The sequence below is a fragment of the Gorilla gorilla genome, chromosome 16, assembly GCF_029281585.2.
Source record: "Gorilla gorilla gorilla isolate KB3781 chromosome 16, NHGRI_mGorGor1-v2.1_pri, whole genome shotgun sequence".
NCBI lineage: Eukaryota > Metazoa > Chordata > Mammalia > Primates > Hominidae > Gorilla > Gorilla gorilla.
Genome location: NC_073240.2, coordinates 79,882,401 through 79,909,011, shown reverse-complemented (window position 1 = coordinate 79,909,011; position 26,611 = coordinate 79,882,401). Strand labels below are relative to the sequence as shown.

The 26,611-nt window shown below is 51.9% G+C and overlaps 1 protein-coding gene across 8 annotated transcripts in view; it reads left to right on the top strand.

The window, feature by feature from the left end:
* The window catches only part of RASGRF1 (Ras protein specific guanine nucleotide releasing factor 1), a 131,206-nt gene that overhangs the window by 83,709 nt on the left and 20,886 nt on the right, over window positions 1-26,611 (top strand). For 4 of the 8 annotated variants that reach the window (XR_010131047.1, XR_010131045.1, XM_019011183.4 and 1 more), the window contains 10 exons: window positions 1,403-1,660; window positions 3,648-4,021; window positions 6,017-6,142; window positions 7,822-7,992; window positions 8,910-9,016; window positions 9,527-9,639; window positions 11,942-12,002; window positions 16,516-16,619; window positions 18,057-18,141; window positions 23,108-23,305. Coding sequence is in view for 4 of the 8 variants with exons in the window: in XM_019011183.4 (XP_018866728.1) it covers window positions 1,403-1,660; window positions 3,648-4,021; window positions 6,017-6,142; window positions 7,822-7,992; window positions 8,910-9,016; window positions 9,527-9,639; window positions 11,942-12,002; window positions 16,516-16,619; window positions 18,057-18,141; window positions 23,108-23,305 (1,597 nt within the window). In the remaining 4 variants the exon portion in view is untranslated. Of the gene's footprint in view, window positions 1-1,402; window positions 1,661-3,647; window positions 4,022-6,016; window positions 6,143-7,821; window positions 7,993-8,909; window positions 9,017-9,526; window positions 9,640-11,941; window positions 12,003-16,515; window positions 16,620-18,056; window positions 18,226-23,107; window positions 23,306-26,611 lie in introns of those variants that run through there. The other 4 variants (XR_010131048.1, XR_010131046.1, XM_019011186.4 and 1 more) reach the window with 2 other exon arrangements.

Genomic DNA, 26,611 nt, shown 5'->3' with positions numbered 1-26,611 from the left:
CACCTGTCATCCCAGCACTTTGGGAGGCCAAGGCAGGAGGATTGTTTGAGCCCTGGAATTCGAGACCAGCCTGGGCAACATGGTGAAACCGTGTCTCTACCAAAAAATACAAAAATTAGCGAGGCATAGTGGCAGGTACCTGTAATCCCAGCTACTGGGGAGGGTAAGGCAGGAGGATCACTTGAGCCCAGGAGAGCAAGGCTGCAGTGAGCCATGATCACGCCACCGCACTGCACTCCAGCCTGAGCAAATGAGACCTTATCTCATAAAAAAAAAAAAAAAAAAAAAAAAACTAGATACGGCCATCAGCATGTAAGTAATAAGGACAAACAAAAAATAAAGAAGTAAATAAAAAGAAATGAGCACTATATTTGATTCTAAGATTCTTGGTAGTCAAAACAAAAAGTAAAACATGATTACAAAGACTCACAATGTCCAAAAAATGAAAACCCAGAGTTGCCCAAGAGTCCTAATAGCTCCCATTGGATGACCAATAAAACACGATTCCAGTGGTGTAAGCACCAGAGGGCGCTGTGTGGCACAGCAGCCTTCAGGGCCACTGGTTCCCACTATGCCCTGTAGAGGCTGCTGACCTCAAGTTCACAAGCAGCTGAAACAAGACCCCTGCAAGTTCACCCCATCTTAGCCCCTTTGTTCTGGCTAACTGCACTGGACACCTGTCCTCACATCTTGGCAGCTGCTAGCAGATCAGATAGACCACATTTTGTTTTTCCATGTATCAGCTGATGGACACCTGGGTAGTTTCCACTTTGGGGCTTTTACAAATAATGCTGCTAAGAACATTCATGTACACATATTTTTTTTGAGGCAGAGTCTCGCTGTGTCACCCAGGCTGGAGGGCAGTGTCACAGTCTCGGCTCACTGCAACCTCCATCTCCCGGGTTGAAGCGATTCTTGTGCCTCAGCCTCCCTAGTAACTGGTATTACAGGTATGGGCCACCACACCTAGCTAACTTTTGTATTTTTAGGAGAGACAGGGTTTCGCCATGTTGCCCAGGCTGGTCTTGAGCTCCTGACCTCAAGCGATCCTCCCACCTCAGCCTCCCAAAGTGCTGGGATTACAGGCGTGAGCCACTGCACCCCATCCACATACGCATTTGTGTAAACAGAGTTCCTTACATCTTGTGAACTCAACAACAAATGTTTTTAAGTTTGTAATACTTCTCCAGTATTTCTAGGGGTTTTATAATGGAGAGTTTTTAGGATATTGGGAAAAAGAAGTTGTAGCCCTCCTTCAGTGTCATCCTTCCCAAGCTTGTTCTCTTAATAAGACCATCCTGTGTTGTGGGTGTGTGGGGGAAGCAGTGATGAGCAGGCCTGGTGGGTGCCATTCAGATGCCTTTAGACCCACATCACCTCTGCATCCTTCCTCCCCTCTCAGGTCCGACGCCTCCTTATATTGTGATGATGTTGACATTCGCTTCAGCAAAACCATGAACTCCTGCAAAGTGCTGCAGATCCGCTACGCCAGTGTGGAGCGGCTGCTGGAGAGGCTGACGGACCTGCGCTTCCTGAGCATCGACTTCCTCAACACCTTCCTGCACTCCTACCGCGTCTTCACCACCGCCATCGTGGTCCTGGACAAGCTCATTACCATCTACAAGAAGCCTATCAGTGCCATCCCTGCCAGGTGGCTGAGGTGCCCTCCTCCTCCCATGCCCGGAGAGCTTCCAAGCCTTGGAGGAAAACAGAGCTTGCACGGGGCCGGGGGGTGACCTGGAAGGTCCCTGGAGGAGCAGCAGTAACATGTGCTGGGGTGCTGCGGGACACACACCGCCACCGCCCCCTCTCCCCAGGAACCAAGCCTCCCTCTGCAGAGAGGCAGGGACAGCTCACCTGCCTGGTGCTACTGCTCAGTCTCAGCTTCTTCCATCTCCACCTGCCAGGATCCTGGGGTGTGGAGGGTGCTCTCCCCTCTTAGCCCCGCTCCTGGAAGCACAGGGTCCCACCGTCACCAAAGGACAGTGCTTCCTTTGGTGAAAAAAGAGAAAGGAAATGAGGAGGGGAAGGAGGACACAAGGAGAGAGGGAGAGGGAGAAAGAAAAATAAAGGGAGAGAGGAAGGAAGGAAGGGAAGCAGGGAGGGAGAAAGGACTCTTACCCCTGCTTTGCTTAGACCACTTCCTACTCTAAGAAATGATGGAGCCCTCTTTGGCCTACTTGGGGTGAGTCAACATAAGGAGTGCAGGCCACCTTAGCCTTTGCTTCCCAAAAGTCATGGGCAATGAAGGACTTGGCCAAGGCTGCCCAGCAGTAGGCCAAGTTCAGGGATTGGCTCAGGCCCCTAATGGACCTCACTGCGTCCAGGAATGTAGGTGATTATCTTTTCCGAGAGGCCACCTACCCAGATCCCAGTTGTGGACAGCCCATCCCAGCCCTCAGAGGCTCAGAGGCTCTCTGAGTGCCCTGCCCCAAAACACCCTAGGCAAGACATTATGCCAGAGCCTCAGCTCTAGGGCTGCCTGGAGCAGAGCTCCTGAATCATACTGGCTCCCCAGGGCTCCCCAGGAACCTCACCATTCCTCCCCCAATCCACACCTCTGCTACCAGAGCAACGCAGCGACCCAGAATACACCCATTCCCTCTTCTGTTCCCTCCTCCTGCCCCCACCTCAGGCCTCACTGGGGCAGGGTACATCTTGCCTCTCTGCCCTGAACTTCTGAAACCTCAGTGATCAGCTTCCCAGGGCTCTGAGAAAACAGAAGCAAACATCCCATCCAGGATGGATTTACCCCCTAAAAGTCACTGAGATCATTCCCAGGGGCCCAGCAGACAGTGTCCTTCCTTTCCCAGCAGCAGTGCCCTGCAGAACAAAGAGGCTGGTTCAGAGCCACCTCTCAGCCCTATGGCCTTGGCTGAGTCCCTTAACCTCTCTGAGACTCAGTTTCCTACCTGTGACATTCCTGCAGTTATCCTGTAGGAATAAGAGTGCCTAGGTCCTGGGGCAACAGTGAGGGTTAAAAGAGAAATCCTATCCTGTGTGCAACATGGAGCAGACAGCCTCGATGGGACAAGCTATGGTTTGCAGTGTTCTGGATGTATAACCTGTTTCCAGCCTGGCCTGAGGTGGAACCCTGTCATGAGGATGGTAGGGGCCGCTTTCAGCTTCCCATCCCCCTAAGTTTGCATATAGGGCCACTCAAGCCCCAAAGCAGGTGGAAAGGACCCTGGGTTTAGAGTAGGAGGCATCAGATGAGTCATTTCCTGTCTCTGAGCCTCAGCTTCCTCATTCCACAAAACATGCCTGAGGACTTCTCTAAGGATGAGGCCAGAGAGTGTAGGCGGGAGCAGGCCCTGTGTGGGATGGAGGGGGTTTTGCACAGTCCGCAGCTCAGGGGACCCTTAGCACTTCAGGTCAGATGCTGCAGCTGCTGCCCTGAGGGGGTGGGGGGCGGAGCATAGAAGCCCCAGATCCTCTGCCCAAACCATCCAGAGCAGGACCCTTGGCCCCAGGCCATTTAATCACATTGCCCCTGCTCAGAGGATCAGCTCAGGTTTGGGTTTCAGGGATCCTAAGAATGATGGAGCCGTTGCTGCCACTCCGAGCCCCACCGGAGATGGCCCCCAGGCCTAGGCGGGCAGGCAGGCCTACGCTAACTGTCATTTTCACCCCCGCCCTCCCCACAGGTCGCTGGAGCTCCTGTTTGCCAGTGGCCAGAACAATAAGCTTCTGTACGGTGAACCCCCCAAGTCCCCGCGCGCCACCCGCAAGTTCTCCTCGCCGCCACCTCTGTCCATCACCAAGACATCATCACCCAGCCGCCGGCGGAAGCTCTCCCTGAACATCCCCATCATCACCGGTGGCAAGGCCCTGGACCTGGCCGCCCTCAGCTGCAACTCCAATGGCTACACCAGCATGTACTCGGCCATGTCGCCCTTCAGCAAGGCCACGCTGGACACCAGCAAGCTCTATGTGTCCAGCAGCTTCACCAACAAGATTCCAGATGAGGGCGATACGACCCCTGAGAAGCCCGAAGACCCTTCGGCACTCAGCAAGCAGAGTGAGTGGCCATGCCGTCGGAGCTGCCCCCCAGCCTCCCAGCCCCACTGAGGCTCAGCCTGGCCCAGCAAGGCCTCAGGGCTGCTCTTCCTGCTCCCATGGGGAAGGAAGGGAGAGGCTTGGGGGTCCCACCAGGCAGATCGTGGAGGCAGCACAGAGTCTGGGTGGTGCAGAGAGGTAGCCATATGTGGGAGCCCAGGCTGTGGGGGGAGGCAGGCAGAAATTCCCAGGGCATCGCCACACTTTAGATGAGTCAGTTCCCATCACGAGCAATTTAGGCATCCCTCTGCCCTGACCACAGCATCCTACGGCATCCCTGTGTTTGTCCATGTCTGCAGAGGACAGGGCCCGGGAGAGAAGAGGTCGTCAGCAGCTCCTGCCCCCTGGGATTCAGTCTGTCTGAGGACCCAGACCAGACACTGAAATGTGGACACCTGATACGAATGGCATGTGGCAGGAGGATGCTCCAGGGGCACAGAGGTTGGGGTGGGAACACCATTAGGGGCATCATAGAAGGCTTCCCGGAAGAACTGTTGGATCTCAATTTTTACCAAGAGGAAAGGAGAACATTCTAGACCATGGGAACAGGATGGGAATGACTAAGGAGCAAGAAAAGGCCTTGTGTGTTTCGGGGACAGCTGGACGCCAGGCAGACCTGGAATGCTGAGTGTGAGACAGGCTGGAGATGATTCCAGGACAGGCTGGAGCCTCCCTACTCTCAGGGTTTCTCCTGACTGTTCTAAAAGTGTCAGGTCTGGTTCTGATTTAGATCCGAACAGGCCACATCTTGGGTGCCATAAGCATTGTCTTGGTTAGCACATGAGAGCACGTGCACACATGCACGCACCCACGTGCAACCAGGGGCTGGTCAGACGCCCCAGGCTTTGAGGAGGAGGCCTTTGAAGAGGGAAGGATTTCTCTCCTCTGAGCTGGCAAGAGGGAAGGCAGAGGGCACCCCCAGCAGAGGGCACAGCTGGGGCGAGATAAATCCTCCGCCAGGCTCCATACCAAGTAACACTCACCGTGGCACATGCAGTTAATGGGTGATGCATGCAGCTAAAAGTCAGTCACCAAGGAAATGGCCTGCCAGAAATTTCATAATTTCACATTCTGAAATGTAACGCAAGGCAGTCCTGAGAAGTCATCTGGTACCAGGCTTCTTGACTGGTGATCCAGGAGCCCATGAATCTAATTATGTGCCAAACTGTGTGTGTGTGTATATGTGTGTATGTGTATTTGTTAGGTATAAATGTGTGTGTGTGTGCATGTGCCTGTGGACATTCTTGTCTAAAGAGAAGACCTGTGGCTTTGTGTTCTCAAGGTCAGATGCAACTACATCCACTTTCTACGTGGGTAAACTGAGGCCCAGAGCAGTTAAGAGTTTCTGACCAAGACCTCACTGTGCCAGACCTAGGCTTTTATTTTAATATAATTCATCAGCCTCCCCAGGGTGTGTGGACCAGGAGTCTCCCAAGATTAGGAAGCCTCTATAATTAATTGTCCAAGACAGGACATTTTAAGAGTGACCAGGGGCACGGAGCAATAGGTTAAAAGTGGAGGAAAACTGGAGCAGATGGTCACCTTAACTAATAAGCTTCACCAAAAAAAAAAAAAGAGATCGTGTAACTCAAAGTGTGGTCCGTGGACCAACCACATGGCCATCACCTGGAACCTGTTAGAAATGCAGACTCTCAGGCCCTGCCTGAGACCCCTGAATCAGAATTTGCATTCTGACAAGATCCCCAGGTGTGTCTGGTAAGGTTTGAGAAGCGCTGGTGGAGCAAAAGCCACCTTGGAGATCGACAGTGCTCATTAGCAAGAGAAAGTTTCTGATGAGTCCTGCGGGAAACAAAGCTGTTAAGCTTTCTTCAGTGGCTGTATCCCAAGTTTACTCTGTTTTGCTTCGGTAAATTATAGACATAAATTTTAAAATCAAATATTTAAATTTTAAAATTAAAATTAAGAAAAGTAAAATTATTTATTTCTTTTCTCCCAGGCTCAGAAGTCTCCATGAGAGAGGAGTCAGATATTGATCAAAACCAGAGTGATGATGGTGATACTGAAACATCACCAACTAAATCTCCAACAACACCCAAATCAGTCAAAAACAAAAATTCTTCAGGTACAATGCACCAATTCAAAACCACAAATAGATTTCCAGTTTGGGAGAGGGAAGTAGGTCAAGTCGAGTCAAGGCAAGTGGGTGTCATCCCTTATGCTTTATGAGTGACTCCTAAGAGCAATAACTTTTCTGATATTTCATAACCCACCCACCACCACCACCCCAAGGGAAGGGGCTGTGGGCACTGGAACATTGGCTGGGTAGATCCTGCTCTTCAACTCAACCAAGTCACTCTCCCAACTTCAAACAAGACTGCCTTGAGCCCACCCAGCACAGGTGGGCAGGGAGGCTCAGCATCTAGGGCTCATTCATGGAAGATCCTGGTTCAGAAGGTGCTTCCTGAACTGAGTGTCAGGCTCTGCACAGACCCCTTTCATCATCTTGACAACTTTGCAAAAAGGCTAGGAGTTTCAAATAAGGGGAAAGACTCCAAGAGGCGGTGACATTGCTCACCCGCAGTCTCAGACTCCTGATCCTGAAGGATCCTTGAGAAGCAGTCTTGGTCTCCGGTTTTCATAAAGCCCTTTCCCCTATACAAGGGGGCTGTGAGATACCCAATGGTGAGAGAGAGCTCCCAGGGGACCCACCTCCCAGGCAGCCCCTCCCCACACAGCTTTCTCCAATGTCCCTGCTCTCACATGCAAAGGGCCGCCTGCAGCCTGAACTCCCCACCATCCAGGCTTTCAAAAGAAACCCAATAGGTAACAGGGTCACCGAGCTTTAGAGAGAAACTGCCTGGACATACTGCAGCCCTGCCACAGCTGCTCAGACACACAGAAACAGAGCTCATGGAGAGCCAAATTTCAGAAATAAGCTTTGAGTCCTTAAAATAAATCATATGTGCCTCACAGCATTAAATACTGCTATTTTGTCTTCAGTAGTCTGGATTGCTTTCCAGAGACAAGATGAAACTAAAGGTTTCAAGAGTAGGTTTCTCCTATCATAACTACTAAAAATTATGATTATGATTATTATTATTATTATTATTATTATTATTACTAATAGCAATGATATTCCATGGCATTTATATAGCTTTTCACCTAACACAAAGTACTTTCATCTATGTTATTGCCTTTAATCTTTATATCCACCTTTTGAAGCTTTATCCCTATTATTCAAAGGAGACTACTGAAACCCAGAGGGGTTAAATGACTTACCCAAGGTCACACAGCTAGTAGGGGGTAGGGGAGAATTTCAACTCAGGTGGCTGGACTCCAAGAGCCATCCTCTCTCCATCCCACTGTGCCCACGAGCCCATCAGTATCAATTGTTATGGATGTCAGACATTGGACAGGTTATGTGTTAATCCCAAGTAGACTGAGAGGGTAAGAAAACTCATGATGCTGCCCTCAGGCAGGCCCGTGCCCTGCTGGACCTGAGAGGTGAAGGGGTTGAGAGCTGCAGAAAGATGGAAGGGGTGACTGGAGACCTTTTTCAGAAGCAGGAGTGTGCTCCCCAACCTGGGACAGCCCTGAGGGTGCTGTGGTGTGACTCTCCCCAGAGCTTCTAACACAGAGAGAGACACACACACACACCAGCACCACCCGACGTGCCCTGGTACCCTGAAGACACAGCCTGCTGGCTCTTAAGGCTGGTCTAGCCTCGGGATCCCTGGTTTTCTAACATCCTGAGGAGTTTGGACTGGGGACAGCTGAGGGTTGGTTCCCTCCTCTCTGCAGAGTTCCCGCTCTTTTCCTATAACAATGGAGTCGTCATGACCTCCTGTCGTGAACTGGACAATAACCGCAGTGCCTTGTCGGCCGCCTCTGCCTTTGCCATAGCAACCGCGGGGGCCAACGAGGGCACCCCAAACAAGGAGAAGTACCGGAGGATGTCCTTAGCCAGTGCAGGTATGTGGGGTGGTCTCCACTCACAGGGTCCTCCCCATGGTCAGCCCCAGTGGCAGGTGATAGCAGCCATGGTCCCGGGGACTTGCTCTGCTGTGGGTGTTTAAGGTGTGCTAAGGATGGCACAGGTGGGTCCTGTTAAAGCACCCACCCTCGGGGAGCTCCCTGCTTCAATTGGCTACAGTCACTCACTGGACATGAAGCTTCCTGAATCATTATTTTGGCTTGGGCACCGCCTTCCACTTGTGGAGGTGCTGGGTCACAACCCCCACCTCTCTGCACTGGTTGGGGCTCTGCACACACCCAGGGCCTGAACCCCACACCTAGAGCCAGGGCCACTGCACATCTAGGGCACAGCGTGCCCTGCACCCTCCTTTTCCAGCTGCCAGCTGAATGCCATCCATCCTACCCCCAAACTTCCATCCTGCAGGCCTTTGCTAGTGCTGACCCTCCTGCCTGGAGGCCCCTTCCTTCCCACCCATCGCCCTTTGCTACTTGGCCAGCTTCTACTTGACATAAAGCCCATTGCCCATGGGAACCTCTGTCCCGCCATGCTCCCACCTCCCACTTCTGCATCCTTGATCCTGCAGCAGAGACTGGAATAGGGGCCCCCTTGAGCTCTGTTCCCTGGGGAGGCCCTGCGTGGCTCTGTCTTGGGAGGCTGCCTGAACCTTCCAGCAGCTCTTGAAAGATGGAGAGGTCTGGAAGAGGCTGGGCGTGCATGGACCTTGTTGACTGAGGAGCCATGACATCTGTGCTGTTGGTCAGACACTAGTTGTTAAACATGTTATTATCCCCCTGCCCATGACCCCCTCACTCACCCCAGCTCAGCCAGATCCGAGAGGCAAATCCAGACTAGTGTCAAGCTCTGTTTCTTGTCCTCACCTGTCCTCTCTCTCCTCTGCCACACATGCTGCCAGGGTTTCCCCCAGACCAGAGGAATGGAGACAAGGAGTTTGTGATCCGCAGAGCAGCCACCAATCGTGTCTTGAACGTGCTCCGCCACTGGGTGTCCAAGCACTCTCAGGTGGGTGGGAGCCCTCCCTGGGCAGGCTGCTGGGGACCACCAGGCAATGGCCCCAGGAACCAGCTGCCTTCCAAAAGCAGCTGCGGGCAGAGTGAGCTGATGGCTGGCAGTGGGGCAGCAGAAGGGAGGGAGCTCAAATGTGCCACCCTGATGTTCCCGGAGGACTGCTCAGATTCCCTAGGAGGGAACAAAGGACATGGAAGGGACAATGGGCCTCTGTCTATCCACCCTGCCTGTAGCAGGGGTACAGGTAGGTTTGTGCCTCCCTGGCCCAGGGGTGCAGCCAGCTGAAGGATGGGCTTTGATCTGGTTCCAGTGCCTTTATCTAAGATTCTCTAGGCCTGGAGAGCCTCTCATGCCCTGCCAGGAAGCCAGCAGAAAGGAAATGAGGCAGGTCAGCCTGCCCTGGGCAGAATAGAAACTGGAGCTCCTTCCTCTGACCTGGGCCCAGACCACTGCAGAGCAGCTCAAAAACAGTAACCAGAGCCACCCATCACACCTTCCCGGCAGGACTTTGAGACCAACGATGAGCTCAAATGCAAGGTGATCGGCTTCCTGGAAGAAGTCATGCACGACCCGGAGCTCCTGACCCAGGAGCGGAAGGCTGCAGCCAACATCATCAGGTAAAGGCAGTACCTGGTTCCTGGCTCAGAACTGCCTGCTGGGACAGGAGCCCTGCCTTCTGCCTCCATCTGGGCTGGTCAGAGGCCAGGGAGGTGAAGAGCGCCCTTGTCAAGGACAGCCCCAAGTAGGAGTGCTGGGGTAGAGGTGAGCTCTTGGGGGCAGGCTCAGGGCTGGGTAGTCTATTTGTCCTTCTTTCCTCTCTCCCCACCCTGTGCCAGACCTTGATCTCTTCAAAGCAAGAACCCAGCACACTTCTCCATGTGTGTCCACAGCTGCTAACCCCTGTCTAGCCTGTGCCATCCAATATGGTAGGCACTAGCTACACGAGGCTATTTAAATCTTTTTTTTTTTTTTTTTTTTTTTGAGGCGAAGTCTCGCTCTTGTCACCCAGGCTAGAATGCAGTGGTGTGGTCTTGGCTCACTGTAACCTCCACCTCCCAGGTTCAAGCGATTCTCCTGCCTCAGCCTCCCCAGTAGCTGGTATTATAGGCATCTGCCACCATGCCCAGCTAATTTTTGTTTGTATTTTTAGTAGAGACGGGGTTTCACCATGTTGGCCAGGCTGGTCTCGGTCTCCTGACCTCAGGCGATCTGCCCGCCTCGGCCTCCCAAAGTGCTGGGATTACAGGCATAAGCCACTATGCCCGGCCTTGGCTATTTAAATCGTAATGAATATTAAATAAACTTTAAAGTTCAGTTCCTCAGTGACATGAGCCCAGCAGCCTCAGCTTCACCCTCGACATGTGGCTAGCAGTCCCTGCATTGGACAGTACAGGGTGTAGGATGCTGCCATCATTGCAGAGATCTATTAAACAGTGCTGGCGAGGCCTGATTTGTAGGTGCTCAGGGAGTGTCTGTTGAATTGAATTCAGTTAAGTTGTTTATCCCCAAACCCATGCTTGTCCTCTCCTGGTGGAGGTCAGGGTCAGGCAGCCCAATGTATGAGCTTCTCAGCCAGTGACTCATGTGACCTGGGCAAGTCCCCGCTCTGAGCCTCATCCATAAAATGGGTGAACAATACCCGCTTCAAGGCTGGGATGAGATCACGGGTGTCACTTTTACAGGCTGTTCAGTGGGTGGCGGGCACCTACCGACTCAGCCTGTCTGCTCCCAGCCCAGCCCAGGTGTGAGGGCTTGGGCCCTGGCCTTTCCTCCCCACCTCTTGCCTGGCCCCAGCCTCCCCAGACTTTCCCCCAAGTCCTGCCTGTGATCAGAGTGCCCAGACTTCCTCCCCAGCCAGGCCATGGAGGCCCCATGCTGGGGCCCATTCTTCCCTCAGGCTCACAGTCCTAAAATCTCTTTCAGGCCTCCACATCTTCAGTACAGAGGCCAGAGTGTGTGCACACATGCGCACACACACACACACGCACACACACACAGCCGCCACTCGTGGTCCTCCCAGGAGGCCTTAGGAGTGTGCGGAGCCCCCCACCGAGCATATTGATCAAAGCCACCCTCGGAGGGGAGCCTGTTCCCTGGGTGCGATGAAAGAGCAGGCTCTGGAGTTGGCAGCCCTGGTTTAGAGCGTGGGCCCACCATGCTCCAGCTGCAGGACCCCAGGTGAGGCAGTTCCCTGAGGGGCCGTTTCCTCAGCTGTAAGATATACACGACAATGCCTTCTGCCAGGCTGATCCAGAGAGCCACTCCCCGCAGCCCCGGCAGGCCTGCAGACCCCTGACTGTCCCCACGCAGCCCAGGCCTGGCTCTCCAGTGTCCGCAGCCTCCGTTGGTACTCACCAGCTGTGGCTCTGAGCCCATCACTGTGAGCGTGCGGCACTTTGGCCTGACTTTGAGGCTCTACCCTCATTCCCCACCGTGTGTACCACTCTCCTCTGCTCTCCCAACTCCATCCTCGCAGTCCCTCCTCTGGGCCTGTGGCTGCCATGCTGCTGCCTCCCCGCTCCCTGTGCTTCCTTCCTGTCATGCATCCTGTCATCCATGTGCTCGCAGGAGCGCCTGCTGAATGTCCAGTCCTGTGCTGGCACCAGAGCTATGGGGCTGAATCAGACACCGTCCCTCCCTCGAGGGCTCCCTGCCTGAGGTGGCAGAAAGGCCATTCCCACCCAGCCAGATGCAGGAAGCCCAGGGGCTGAGAGGGCCCCAGAAGGGGACCTCCCACAGCCAGGAGCGCCAGGACCATCAGGAGGAAGAGTGAAGGAGGAAGGGGAAAGGGTGCTCCTGGCAATGGGGATGACGAGGACAGAGGGGCGTAAGAGCAGAGGCCGTGTGGGGCTGTCCGAGCTGGGGAGGGGCTGCTGCAAAGTGAAGTGGGGCTCACCGTGCCTTCTCGCTCCTGCCTAGGACTCTGACCCAGGAGGACCCAGCTGACAACCAGATCACGCTGGAGGAGATCACGCAGATGGTGAGCTGGGCCTGCCCTCTTGCTTTCCAAGGCTTTCCTCCCCGTCCTCCTGCCCAGGACCCCTGACCCAGCACAGGCATCACCCGTATTCATTTTCTGTGGCTGTTGTGAAAAAATACCACAACCTGGGCGGCTTAAAACAACAGGAATGGGCTGAGCGCAGTGGCTCATGCCTGTAATCCCAGCACTTTGGGAGGCCGAGGTGGGCAGATCACCTGAGGTCAGGAGGTGGAGACCAGCCTGGCCAACATGGTAAAACCCCATTTCTACTAAAAATACAAAAATTAGCTAGGCGTGGTGGCAGGCGCCTGTAACCCCAGCTTCTCAGGAGACTGAGGCAGGAGAATCACTTAAACCCAGGAGGTGGAGGTTGCAGTGAGCCAAGATCCTCCACTGCACACTCCAGCCTAGGTAACAGAGCGAGACTCCATCTCAAAAAAAAAAAAAAGAAAGAAAAAAGAAATGTATTCTCTCATAGTTCTGGAGTCTGAAATTAAGATGTGAGAGGGAGGCCAGGCGCGATGGCTCACACCTGTAATCCTAGCACTTTGGGAGGCTGAGGTGGGCAGATCACTTAAGGTCAGGAGTTCAAGATCAACTGGGCAACATGGTGAAACCCTGTCTCTACCAAAAATATAAAAAATTACCCGGGCATGGTGGCGCATGCCTGTGATCCCAGCTACTTGGGAGGTTGAAGTGGGAGGACTGCTTGAGCGTAGGAGGCAGAGGTTGCAGTGAACTGAGATTGAGCCACTGCCCTCCAGCCTGGGTGACGCAGTGAGACCCCCATCTCAAAAAAAAAAAAAAAAAGATGTTGGAAGGGTCGTGCTCCCTCCGAAGGCTCAAGGGGAGGCCCTAGTGGTGGTGTAAGAGCTGGTGTTCACACCCAGGTCTGGCTGACTCCAGAGCGACAACTCTCCCTCATTCCGTCTACCACACTGCCTCATCCCCAGAAGTCGGGGTGCAGCTCACCACCTGCCCAGAAATGATGGGACCCCAGAGACAGAGCTGTGCTCACCATGAGCAAATCCAAGCTCATAGTGGCATTCCAGACGGAGTAAGGGAATGATGGTCTTGTGCACTTCCAGGGTCCAGCTACAGCCCACTTTTTTCCAAGTCAGTGATATGCACCCCAGAATGCCATCACAAGCCACCCCAGAGCCCTTGGCCCCTGCATCACAGCGGCCGGGGATACTCAAGACAGACTCACTCTGACCACACCTCCCCCACCAGAGGCAGAGATTGTGCCATGCTGTCTCAGCCCCTTGCTGGTTGAGTGACCTTCAGTCTGTTGGAAGTAGCCAGCGTGAGGACTTGGGACTCTGGGTTCTGGGCCCCTGCTGCCCCTGCCCCTCCCATGTTCCCCTCCTGGTTCCTGGAAGTGGTGAGGGCACCTATGAAGCTGTAAGCACTCTGCCCACACTCTGCCCCCAGAGCAGCGCTGCAGGGCTGGGCCCCCAGGAACCCACACGTGCTCCTCAGGCAGGGAGGTTGACGGTCCCCAGACCCTACTTCCTCCAGACTGACCCTTTGGGGCCAGAATGCTGGGTAAACCCCAAGACGGAAGTACTCCTCCCGGCAGCTGAAAGGAAGCCGACTGCACTCTGCTCCTGGTTCCCAACAGGGACTCACCTGGAATGTTTACCCCTCAACAGCATGAGGGCCCCTTGTTCCTTTGTGAACAGCCTGAGGTTCTTCCAGAACAAACAGCTGCTGAGCTGCCCTCTCTTGTTCCCAGAGCCTGTGTGGGGCAGATCCGGGTTGAGAGGGTCCTGCGGCCTCACTAGAGACAGTGAGGATTTTCAAAAGCCTATAAAAAGTGGAGGAAGTTGTCAGTTTTGATCTCTGCTTCCAGGGTCACCCTCTTTCCCAGGCCACCCCAAAAGGGAGCGGAAGGAGCCAACCACCCCACCTTGGCCAGAACGCCTCTTCTGGCCTCTGGTACCGGTGCAGGCCTCTGGGCCCCACAGCGCCTGGGCCTCTGGGCCATAAGCCACCCAGCCCCTTGAGCTCACCCTTGGCCCTGACAGTTCAGCTCAACCCCAGGGCACCAGGCAGGACCCTCAGGTGGGAAGGTGGCTGGGCTGCCCACTTGTATTTATTCACTCAGCTGCTTCAGAGGCTGAGGGTCCCCTCCCTGTGAGCACACAGGTGATCCCCTGCCTGGGTTCTCTCACTACAACCTGGCATCCCAGTGGCCCTGCCACTCTCCTCTCCGTGTCCCCAAAGGCTTCATGTCCCCCAACACCCATGCTCCTGCACCTGGGTTTCTCTACACACCCCTCCCTGTCCAGGGCAGCTCTGCCAGGAAAAACTCACCGACAGCCACCACACAAACACACACACACCCCCACACAAACACACACACACCCCCACACATACACACTACACACACCAAACACACACCACACACACATACACCACACACACCACACACACCCAGCAAACATACATACCACACACACACCAGACCACACACACAGACACCACACACACCATGCACACCCAGCAAACACACATACACCACACACACAACACAGCACACACATCACACCACACACACACACTACACACACTTCACGAACACAGCACTCACACACCACATACATACACACACACCACACACACCACACATACACCACACCACACACACACCACAGATACAACCCCACACACACATACACACACCAGATACACACACACACATACACACACCACATACACACACACCACCCACACAGGTGCACACCACACACACACCACACACACACACCACAGATACCATGCACACACACACCACATACACCACATACATCACCCACAGGCACACACCACACACACACACACACCACACACCACATACCACACCACACCACACACACTCCACGCACACAACACTCACATACCACATACACACACACCACACCACACATACACATTCACACACACACACCACACACAGACCACATACACACCAAATTACACCACACACACCACATACACACACATCACCAATACAGGCATACACCACACACACATACACACCACAGATACCACACACGCACACACCACACACCACACACACACACACCACATACACACCACACCACACACACCACGTACACACACATCACCCACACAGGCACACGCACACACACCACATACACACGCCACACCACACACACCACATACACACATCACCCACAGGCACACCACACACACACACACACACATGCACACACCCCACACCACACACACCACATACACACCACCCACACACCACCCACATGGCACACACACAGACAGAGGCTGTTTTTCTCCATGGTCCTCACTCCATTCACATGACTTGGAACCACTTAGGCTGGAGCTCCCTGAGGTCAGGAACCGTGTTTCCTGCCTTTCTATCTCAGCGTGTAGCGAGGGCCTTGGTGCAGACCTCAGTGCCCGTCTGAGGAGGAAATGGGAGGAAGCGAAACACTTAGTCTAGGAGGGATGGCCCCACTTCCCTTGGGACCCGGCAGATGGGCTGCTTGCAGGTGCTCAGCCCAGCCAGGACTTCTGGACAGGGTAAAGTGAGCATGAAAAAGCGAAGGCATGAGGCACACGAGACAGTCATCTCTCGGAGCACCTGCTGCCTGAGGGGTTGACCGCTCTTCTCCTGTGTGGCCCAGTTGGTCCTGAGGTGGTGATGGGGGAGGATTCTTGTTCCTAACAGGCTCCTCCCAAGACCAACACAGTTGTCCCTTTACCCACCGCCTTCCAGCATCCCTCACTCAGATCCAGCAGACCTTCCACGAGGCCTTTGTGCCCAATACACTGGCCTCCCCATGTCCACCTCTCATCCATCTCCTGCCGTGGCCACCACGGTCCTCTGGCTAACGTTTCCCTGAAGATTTTCTGTGGTCAAAGGGCCCAAGTAGTGGAATCCCTTAATGATGGTGTCCAAGGGTGGCCCCTGGGGGCCAGGGACATGGACTCAAGGCCCAGGACTAAGGCAGGACAGCTGTCTTCTGAGCACAGGGCCATCCCAGGAGCTAATCACGCCTGGGAGTCCACACCTGCTAGTTTCAAAAGGAAATTGTATAGAGCCAGCTGTGGGCTCAGGCGGACGCTGAAGGGAGTGGCCAGGCACAGCCTGAAGTCAGACGACCTGGGCTCCTGTCCTAGTCAGCCCACTTCCAGCTTAGCAACTTGGGCCGGTGGCTCACCTCTGGAAGCCTCCATTGTCTCATGCACGTGCTGGGAGCTCCCTGGCAGGGTGGGTGAGGGCGGTCCGAGCACTGGGCTGCACACAACGGCACAACAGGGCGGGGCCCATCTCCCTCCGTCCCCTTCCCTCCACCTCCCCTCATCATACTCCATCCACCCTCTCATCAGATTCGAGGCAGCGTCATACCCCGTCCACCCGCCCACCCAATTCGAGGGCGAGATACCCCCACAGAGGCAGCTGAGAATCCAGGAGGTGTCCGTCGTGGGCCTAACTCAAAACATTGCTCCCCTACCTCAAAACCAGGCTGAAGGCGTGAAGGCTGAGCCCTTTGAAAACCACTCAGCCCTGGAGATCGCGGAGCAGCTGACCCTGCTAGATCACCTCGTCTTCAAGAAGATTCCTTATGAGTAAGTGTTGCAGGCACCACCCGCCTCCCCCCGCTTCCTCAGGCACTGTCTTAGACAGCACCCTGGAAGCACACGCAGTGAATTTCCAGAGCTGCACGGACCCTCCACAGCTTGAAACAATAGTGCCTGGGTCAGCAGAATGAGGGAGAGAAGCCTGTTCCCGTTCCTGCCCACCAAGTTCTCTCCTTACCTGTCAGCTGCACACACACACTTTTCTGGAATCATCTCTAACTCAGAGCTCCTAGAAAGAGAGTATCTAGAAAAGAGCATGTGTTCATGTGTGTGTGCACACGTACCTGTGAGAAACTGTGCACACAGGCAAGAGCGTGGGCACGTGTGTAGGTCCAGTGACCTCCAGTAGCTGATTTAGGGGACAGGTGTGGACTTTGAAGAAGCCCCAAGGCCTGCTGTTACCTGTTCTGGCCTCAGTCATCCCTGGTGTTCATTGCAATTATTCTACTTATGTAATTTTGTATCCCTCTTCCTTCATCTGATGCTATGCCAAAATGGCATTTGTAAACACTATTTTTAATAAGTACACAGCATTCTCTAACAGTATGTTACTAAGCCACGAGAGTGTTTTCAGCCTTCACTTTTATATTTATCGCTGCGGTAAACATCCTTGCAACAAATATGTCTGAATTCCTAACAATGGTCCCAGAATGGTTTCCCAGAATTGGGCTCACCGGATTTGAATCATTGTGGGGCTCTTGGCCTCAGCCCCACCTGGCACTCTCACAGCCCTCCCCAGCATGGGTGCTGCCTCGTGTAAATAGAGAGGGTCGGCACTTTGGAAACCTGTCACATCTCCTGGACATAGAAACAGATGATATTCCTGATATGTCCCTCTAGGAGGAGAAGCGGGATGTGTTTTCAAACACAGATCACCTCCCCGGCCCCTTCTGCCCACAGGACTCTGCCGAGGTCCCCTCTCCCTGTCACTTTATGATGTCAGGAGCCTGTGGCTTGGCTTGCAGGCTTTTTAAGCCTTTTATCTGCCCTCTTTTAGGGCCTTCTATTCCCTCATCCTACAGACCAGCTGCTGCAGTGACTAAAATGTGAATTCTCCCTGTCAGAAAACAAGATTCATAACAAATTATTTCCACCATCCCTCACAATAAGGTGTGTACCTTCCCACACCTTATTTCAGCCTCCCAGTAAACCTGTGAGGAAAGGATTGTCTTGATTCCCATTTTACAGATGAGGAAACTGAAGCCCTGCGCTATAAAGGGTTTGTCTGGGGCCACACAGCTGCGACAAGGCAGAGCTGGACTTGAGCCCAGGGTTCCTTCCTTCCAGGGCTCTGCAGAAGGTTGTTCCCCCAGAAATGACAGCCTCAAAAAGCCAAAAAATAAAATAAAATAAAAAGCATGGAGCAATGAAATCAGCAAGGCAAACCTCACCCCCTCCACCTGGGTCTCCCCTTACTTCCTACAGGGAGTTCTTCGGACAAGGATGGATGAAACTGGAAAAGAATGAAAGGACCCCTTATATCATGAAAACCACTAAGCACTTCAATGACGTGAGTATGGATGGGAGCGCCTCTCTCACTGGGGTTTTTCTTTGGCAAGACGCTCAAGAGGCTGGGTAGAGAACGGGCTATACACCCGGCTGAAATCAGACTCCTGGGTCCTCTCCAGCCCTGCCACCCCTTGCCATGTGGCCTTGGGCTGGTTGCCTCACCTCGGTCTCAGTCTCTTCTCCTATTAAGTGGGGCTGACCATGGAACAGTCATAGGAGGATTAACTGGGTGGTCATCTGAAGACATTCAGCCCAGCGTTGGCTCGCTGTGAGCCCTCACCCAGAACTTGTGATTCCTAAGGAGGGGTTACCCCTCGGAGCAGGGTTTTTGGGGAGTCTGTGGCAAAGAGAACAGAAGGGAATGAAGGATTAGAAGGAAAGGAATGAAGACCTTGCTATGCTTCCTATTTTTTAACCTCATCTCAGTATTAGCAACAAGCAATATTTGGCTGGACAATGGCAGACAGCTTCCCTCTAATTCATACATTATCCAGAACCCTCGGAATCTCCTAAGGTTTTGGCTGTTTCAGCTACTCTGGCAATGATGTCCCACTCGCTGCCCCTCTTCTTGCCTTTCTTGTGGCAAGATGGTCTTTTGGGATAACATTAAAGAGAATGTTTAATTCTCTTTAATGTTAGGAGGCCACAGTGCTGAGCGAATGTTTAATTAAACATTCTCTTTAATGTTAGAAGGCCACAGTGCTGAGCGAATGTTTAATTAAACACTCTCTTTAATGTTAGGAGGCCACAGTGCTGGGCGAGACTAAGGCTCCTGAATCTCCCTGGCTAGGATCACGATGGCCCAATATCCAGCTCCTTCAGCCCCCTTCTCTAGACCTCCAAGCCCCAGCTTTCCTGGGGAAGAACTGTTGAGATGGGACCAAGCACTGGACCTGCAAACTGGCCTGGCATAAGCAGCTCAAAGGGCCTGGACTGACTCTGATTAGCACACTAAGTTCAGATGGGTGCATCACACACCCCCAGCTCCCAGAATCCCTCCTCAGAGAAACATGGGAGCAGCAGAGAACTGGGGGGCAGACAGGTCCCAGAGCCTTCTGAGGCACAATTCACGTCCACAGGGAGCATTTGCAATGTTCTTTAATAAGAATATCCACTGCCCCCTAACCGGGTGCCTACCTTGTGCCTAGCACTGAGCTTTTTGTGCATAGTAATCTCATTGAAAGCTCACATCAACTAAAAGATGGGGGCTGTCCTCACATTTTTAGATATAAAGAAACCAAGACTCTGGAAGGGCAAATGCTGAGGTCTCCTAACTGGTGTGTGGTAGCTCATGGCTTCCATTGCTACACAGTGCAAATCAGCTGTGTGAGAAACAACAACAACAAAAAAAACTCCCTCCCAGCAACTTCCCCACATCTGTGCAAGTTCCAACCCCTGAACCACAGAGCCGGGTCCACTCCCAGCCTCGTGACAACCCTGAGAACAGTTGCACTCAGCATCCTCATTCTTCTGAGTTTAATCATCAACACGAGAAAAGAGCCTTTGAGGGCCGGTGGTGGGAGCACATGATTCCACTTGCCCTGACCACCTTGGCCAGGGCCACATCCTACCAACCCCAGCCACCAGCACACCATATCCTGGGAGGATCCTCAGCAGCCTAGAAGAAACAAGAAAGACCCAGAGATTGCAGCTCAGGGGAGGAGCCCTTTGGGGCCTCCTAGGCCTGGGCACCCAGTGGTTCCTGCAGTGAGCACAGCAGCAGAAAGGAGACTCGTGTGCCTCTCAGGAGAGAAAGAGGGACAGAGACCAAGCCTCGGGAAACATAACCTGACAGAGGCCTGATCCGACCACACCTTACAGCACCAGGCAACAAATCACTGTCCCCTCCCTTCCCTGTCCCACTGTGTGCCCAGGAGTCAAGCAAGTGAAAGACAAGAATATGAAGTGAGCATTCACTGAGTGTTCACCCCATGCTAGACGCTATGCTTCAAAAGCATCATCTCATTTAATCCTGCCATTCCCACTTTGTGGATGAAGAAACTGAGGCTTGAGGAGGGGAAATTTCATCCCCAACATTACACAGCAGAGTACAGTTTTGAACGCACACGGTCTACTTCAGAAGCTGCCCTTGTAACGACCTGGCATTTGGCCATCTCTGTTCAAATCCACCATTTGGTTCTGATACACAGAATGTGTGCTGGCACAACAATGATTTTCCTCATCTCTCCCTGGCACAGTTCTATTTGCTGTTTTCTGGTCCTTTTGCCTTTAATTTCTTTGTCCTCTTAACTGGTACTGGCCAGGATCTTCAGGACCATGGCCAAGCTGGGGTACTGGGGTAAGGCAAGCAAGGTTCCCAGAGAGCAAAATCTAAGGAGCTACTCGCCCTTCTGCACTTGTACCCCACACCTCAACTGCCTCACCCTAGTCCCGTCTCTCTCCAGGACAGCATGGAATGGACATGGTAATCATGTGTCTCCTTCTTGGGTTTTTTGGGCTTTTGTTTTTTGTTTTTTGTTTTTTGTTTTTAAGACATAGTCTCCCTCTGTCGCCCAGGCTGGAGTGCAGTAGTACAATCTCGGCTCACTGCAACCTCCACCTCCTGGGTTCAAGTGATTATCATGCCTCAGCCTCCTGAGTAGCTGGGATTACAGGTGCACGCCACTGCACCCAGGTAATTTTTGTATTTTTAGTAGAGACAGGGTTTCACCATGTTGCCCAGGCTGGTCTCAAACTCCGGACCTCAGGTGATCCACCCGCCTCAGCTCCCAAAGTACTGGAATTACAGGTGTGAGCCACTGCACTCGGCCACCTTCTTGGTTTTAAAGGAGATATTTCTAATATTTCCCCATGTGGAACGATGTTTGCTCCTTTACCAGGTTTTTTTTTAATTATCTTTTATTCCTTGGGTGCTAATGGATTTAACCATGAATAAATACAGAATTTTATCAAATATTTCTTTCTGCATCCATGGAGATGGTCATATGGTTTTTCTCCCTTACTCTGTTGATATAATAAATGACAATTATACTTTTTTTCTAATATTCAATCATCCTTGCATTCCAGGGACAAACCCAATGTGGTCATGGTATATTAAACAAACGGGTGTGTTAATTTTCCTTTCTCATATTATCCATCTCTGGTCTCAGTATCAAGGTAATACTGGCTTCATAGAATAAACTGGAAGATATTCCTTTTATCCTTCTTCTCTGGAAGATTTGACTGATCTATTTATTTCAAAAATTAGTATAACTTTTATATAAAATTCTTTTTAAGTTCCATGTTCTCTTGATGGAAAAAAATTTTAACTACTACTTCAATTTAATTAAGAGGTATAATACATGTACTACTTTGTGTTATTATCCTTCCTGATTCTCTTAAGTAGTAGTTCCATTCTTAAGTAGTTTTACAATTCATTTTTCTTGATGAGCATCCTTTAGAAATTGTTTCTGAGAAGGTTTCTTAGCGGTAAAGCCCTGTAATTTTTAATTCATCTGTAAATGTCCTTTTATCGCCTTTTTTAAAGTAGTAGTCTTTTTTTTAACTTTTTATTTTAAAATAATTAAACAATCACAAAGGCCGGGCGCGGTGGCTCACACCTGTAATCCCAACACTTTGGGAGGTCAAGGCCGGCAGATCACTTGAGGTCAGGAGTTTGAGACCAGCCTGGCCAACATGGTAAAACCCCATCTCTACTAAAAATACAAAACTTAGTCAGGCATGGTGGTGTGTGCCTGTAATCCCAGCTACTTGGGAGGTTGTGGTAGGAGAATCGCTTGAACCCAGGAAGTGCAAGTTGAAGTGAGCCGAGATGACACCACTGCACTCCAACCTGGGCGACAGAACAAGACTCTGTCTCAAAAAAAAAAAAGAGTCTTAGAAAGTTGCAAAAGAATGTACCGGAAAGCCCACTGCTTCCTGCTGTTTCAGCTCCTTGCAATTCTAATTCCCTGATGTTCTAGCCCCAGCTTCCCACCCCCATCCCCAGCTGCTCCAGATCCAACCTACATTTGATTTGTTCATGTGTGTGTCATGTTTGGCCAGGTGATGGAGTCCTTGAAGATATCTTCTACTGTGTATGTGAGACCAGCAGTGCTTCAAAGTGTGTCCTGTCCAAACTCTAGTTGTATGATGGGAGATTCCCTCAGAATTTGGCCCCTTTTAACTGTTTATTTTTCCAGATGAACTTTGGAATTACTTTGTCTATAATTACTTTTCTAGAGAAAGCTCTCGTTGGTATTTGGTTTTTTGTATGTTTGTTTGTTTTCAGATTTTTTTTTTTTTTTGAGATGGAGTCTCGTTCTGTCGCCCAGGCTGGAGTGCAGCGGCGCGATCTTGGCTCACTGAAACATCCACCTCCTGGGTTCAAGTGATTTTCCTGCCTCAGTTTTTCGAGTAGCTGAGATTACAGGCATGCGCCATCACGCCCAGCTAATTTTTTTTGTGTGTGTATTTTTTGTAGAGACAGGGTTTCACCATGTTGGTCAGGCTGGTCTTGAACTCCTGACTTCAAATGATTTGCCTGCCTCGGCCTCCCAAAGTGCTGGGATTACAGGTGTGAGCCACCGCGCCTGGCCTGAGTGTTTTATTGGATTACATTAAACACATGTATTAGTTGTCAGAAAAATGACATATTTACATTCCCATTTGGGAATTTGATCTCTTTCTCTGTTATTCAAGCCTTTTATATCCTTTGGTGACCTGTTTTTTCCATCCTACATAGTTCTCATTAAGTTCCTAGGTATTTACAGATTCCCATTGTTATTTGGAAGGTTGTATTTTTGTTGTATTTTCTAATTGATTATTGCTAATGTATATATAAACTTTTCATTTTTGTATATTGAACCTTTAGCCAGCAACCCTAGCAAGCTCTGTTAGTTGTTCTCATAGTTTTCCAATTCCTTCTTGTATTTTCAATTAGGCAATCATATCTGCAAATAGTGATCATTTATCATCTTTGCAATACTTACTCCTCTTTTTCCCTGTCTTATTGCATCGGCTTAAAGATCAGTAACTTGATTGCTTCAGAAATCATCCGCAACGAGGACATCAACGCCAGGGTGAGCGCCATCGAGAAGTGGGTGGCCGTGGCTGACATATGCCGCTGCCTCCACAACTACAATGCCGTACTGGAGATCACCTCGTCCATGAACCGCAGTGCAATCTTCCGGCTCAAAAAGACGTGGCTCAAAGTCTCTAAGCAGGTGCGGGCAGGAGGCTGGCACCACTGCCTCCCTGGGGCTGGATTGGGGCTGGGGCAGGAAGACCCGTGGGCTGGCCACTGGGCATCCACAAGTGGGCAAAGGACTGGGCTGAGGTCTAACACTCCCAGGTAAAACAGAGAATAGCTTCCCCTATATCACCTGGGACCAGATAGCAGGCCCACAGATATGGCAGTGAGACCGTGGGCTGTAATCCCCACTTAAGTAATTAATACCTCAAAGTGGAAAGAATATGATGGTGATTATTGGTCCCAACACTTTTCTTCTGGAGTTGGGGCAAGAGTGGTGGCTTTATGGGGATCTGCAGGGCAGCTGAGACAGTGGTCAGATGACCCTTCCATCAGAGGACCCTTCCATCGGAGGACCCTTCCGTCGGAGGACCCTTCCGTCAGATGATCCTGCAAGCCCCTTCCCAGGATTCTAATTTCACCTGCGCTTCTGGCCACAGAGAGTTAGCTGCTCCCTGGAACCTGTTGGCTAGTTGATCACCTTAAATGTGTGCTCAATCCCTCTTCACTCAGAACATGAACCTGAAAAGCCATAAACATAAAACATGAACATAAAACCATAAGATAGATTCTTCCTCAGGAATGAAGTTGCCTGCATTGGGGTCAGGAGGGACCAGCACTCCTTATAGGAGAGGACAGTGAGGCACTTGGACCACTTCCTTGGTGCACTTGGGGGATGCCCCCACCCCAGCCTGCATGTGTGCAGGAGGCCAGACAAGCACCCCCAGTAGACAGGGCAAGCCCCCAAGCATGATCCCTTGGCAGCAGCGTCTGTCATCCTAACGCTGGGTGGGCTGTGTGGGACCCAGTGGCTCCAAGGGCCCTGTCTCATCTGGACCACTCTGGACTTGCATACTGTGTCCCCTTCATTGTTCTCTTTATCACCTACTCCTCACTACCCTCCTCATGTCAATGGCAGGTCATGATTCCACCCACCAAGCAGACGGCATGTCCATAATCCTCCCTACTTAGCAACCAAACTCATCTGGGACATCTCTGCTACCCTTCCCTCACCTTCTGGTCACTCCAGCCCCTGATGACAGCAGGACTACAGAACATGCAGGGACACCCCATTACAACCCAGTGGGATTGGGCCTCTTGCTTCTTGGCACACAGAGATGCCAGGCTTAGGGCCAAGGACCGTGAAAGATGCTACTCTTGTTTGCGGGCTCCAGGAAAGAGCAGAGCTCAGGAGCACAGGAGCTCAGAGCTGCAGGCACATCTAGCCAAACATGGTACATGCTGTCATGAACTCCTGGAGGCAAGTGTTGAGCAAGGCTCTGCAAAACCTCCAAGTCACCCAACCTCGTTTGGCTTGTCAAGGTTCAGGCAGGGCCCTTGCCACAGTCTGGGGGCCCATTCCAAGTAAATCTCTCTCTCCTTCTCCCCTGTTCTTGGGAATGACATCATCTTTTCCAGAGGCCCTGCAGACCAGGCTTCAGTTTCCCACCCCACTTAGGCTTCCTGGAACCCACACTCCTTGCATTTCTTGGTCTTGCTCTCCTGCATTGCCGTCCTCATGGAGTTGGGAGGGAATGAGTTTGGCCATCCTGAAATCTTCTGTTCTCTGCAGAGAGTGCAAATCAAGGACAGTCAGTGGTCAGGGCATGTGATTCAGCCTGTGTTCTAGGATGTCATTCTGGACCTAGGGTCAGCTGGCCTGGTCCAAAAATCAAAAATGCCTTTGGCACCACATGAGATCTCCACCCTCTATGCAGTCTGGACCCAGCTGTCTTCTGCAGCCCCCAGCCGTGTAAGAGTTGTGTGTCTGCACAGCACCTGGCCCCAGGAGCTTCTGGAAGTTCCTGGCCATGGCCTGCTCGGCATCTGCCAGAGGCAGCTCATTCTCTCTCTACAGGCGTCCCAGGGACACTGGAGACCCTCTAAAATGGCCACGTTTCTTAGATGGCCTGAACTGTAACCTCAGCAGCCAGTTTTTACTGCTCACTTAAATGTGCTCACCATAGCAGAAAAGCATTATGTCCAAGTCTGGTTCAGCCCCTGGCAAGCGTCAGGCAGTTGGATTTCATTTGGGACTTTTCATTTCCCCTTTCTTCTTTTAACCCCTCTCCCCATCCTCTTTGGGGAAAAAAAAAACCCCAAGAGACGATCTGATGATGATACTCTTCCATAGGACAGTACAATGACTAACGTGGATTTGTGTGTCGCCTCTCCTGGGGATGGCTGTACTTTAGTGGAGACAAAAGCCTCGCCTTGGCTAACAATCGATTTTGGCCTCTCTGGGAGGGAACATTCTTGTCCAGCCAGAAGTCCTCTGCTTGGTGAGCAGGAAGTGATGGAATTTAGGAGACCACAAAATCATCTTTCTTCCTGACACTGACTCCAAGGGTCCTTGCTTGGTTCCTGCTTTCAATCCCATATTCCAAGGGCCCCCCATTTCTGCCTGCTGGTGTCCACACTCTAACAGAGACACCCAAGATCCCAGAGGCTTGGTATCCCATGGAGCATCAAAGGATAGAAGCTCCTGGCCCAGCTAGAAGATGCTTGAACTGCTTCAACTTGGAACATACTTTTTAAGCAGCAGCTGAGAAAATTCTGTGGCTTCCCAGGCCATAGAGCTCCTTCCTGGAGACAGCATGACAACCCAAAGAGGAGCATCCATACACAGCAAGCATGGGGATGTGGAGGAAGTTAAAAACGTGCCCAGCTCAGAGCCACAAATTGGTTCCAGAATATCTTCTGCACATTTTCACAGCCTCAGAGTACGGTGACACTTCATCTAGAACTGCATGGCCACTGGGACCTCCTGATCAAGCTTCTGTGTCTTCCACAATTCTAGAGTATCTGAGCTAGTATTGCCTTAGGGAACACCTGGACTTACCCTCCCATTTTCCAGATGGGGACACTGAGGCCCATAAAGGCAAGAGGAGTGGTGATTTGCCAGTCGGCATGCCAAGGATAGGTGACAGAGGCTGGGGAGGCCCTAGGTTTCCTGACTCAGCCCCTGCCTCTGACCTCAAGCCGTATCAGGTCACTCCTCTGCAGGTAGATGGAGAAGAAAAGGAAGGAGGGTGCTGCTCTGGAAAGGGGCAAGTGCAGGAGGGAAGCTGAGACTCTGGAACGGAGGTGGGCCAGGGCATCCATCCTTTGCCAGTCATCGGACAGCAGACATCTCAAGTGAAAGCAGAATCATCTTCCTTGACTCCGTGTGGTGTGTGCTATTCTGTTGCATGTCTGTTTCACCAGATCCAGAACACAGTTGTGCTCTGAACAGAATTAGTCCACACCAGGTGGCGAGGCTTTTTCTGCTTGTTGATAA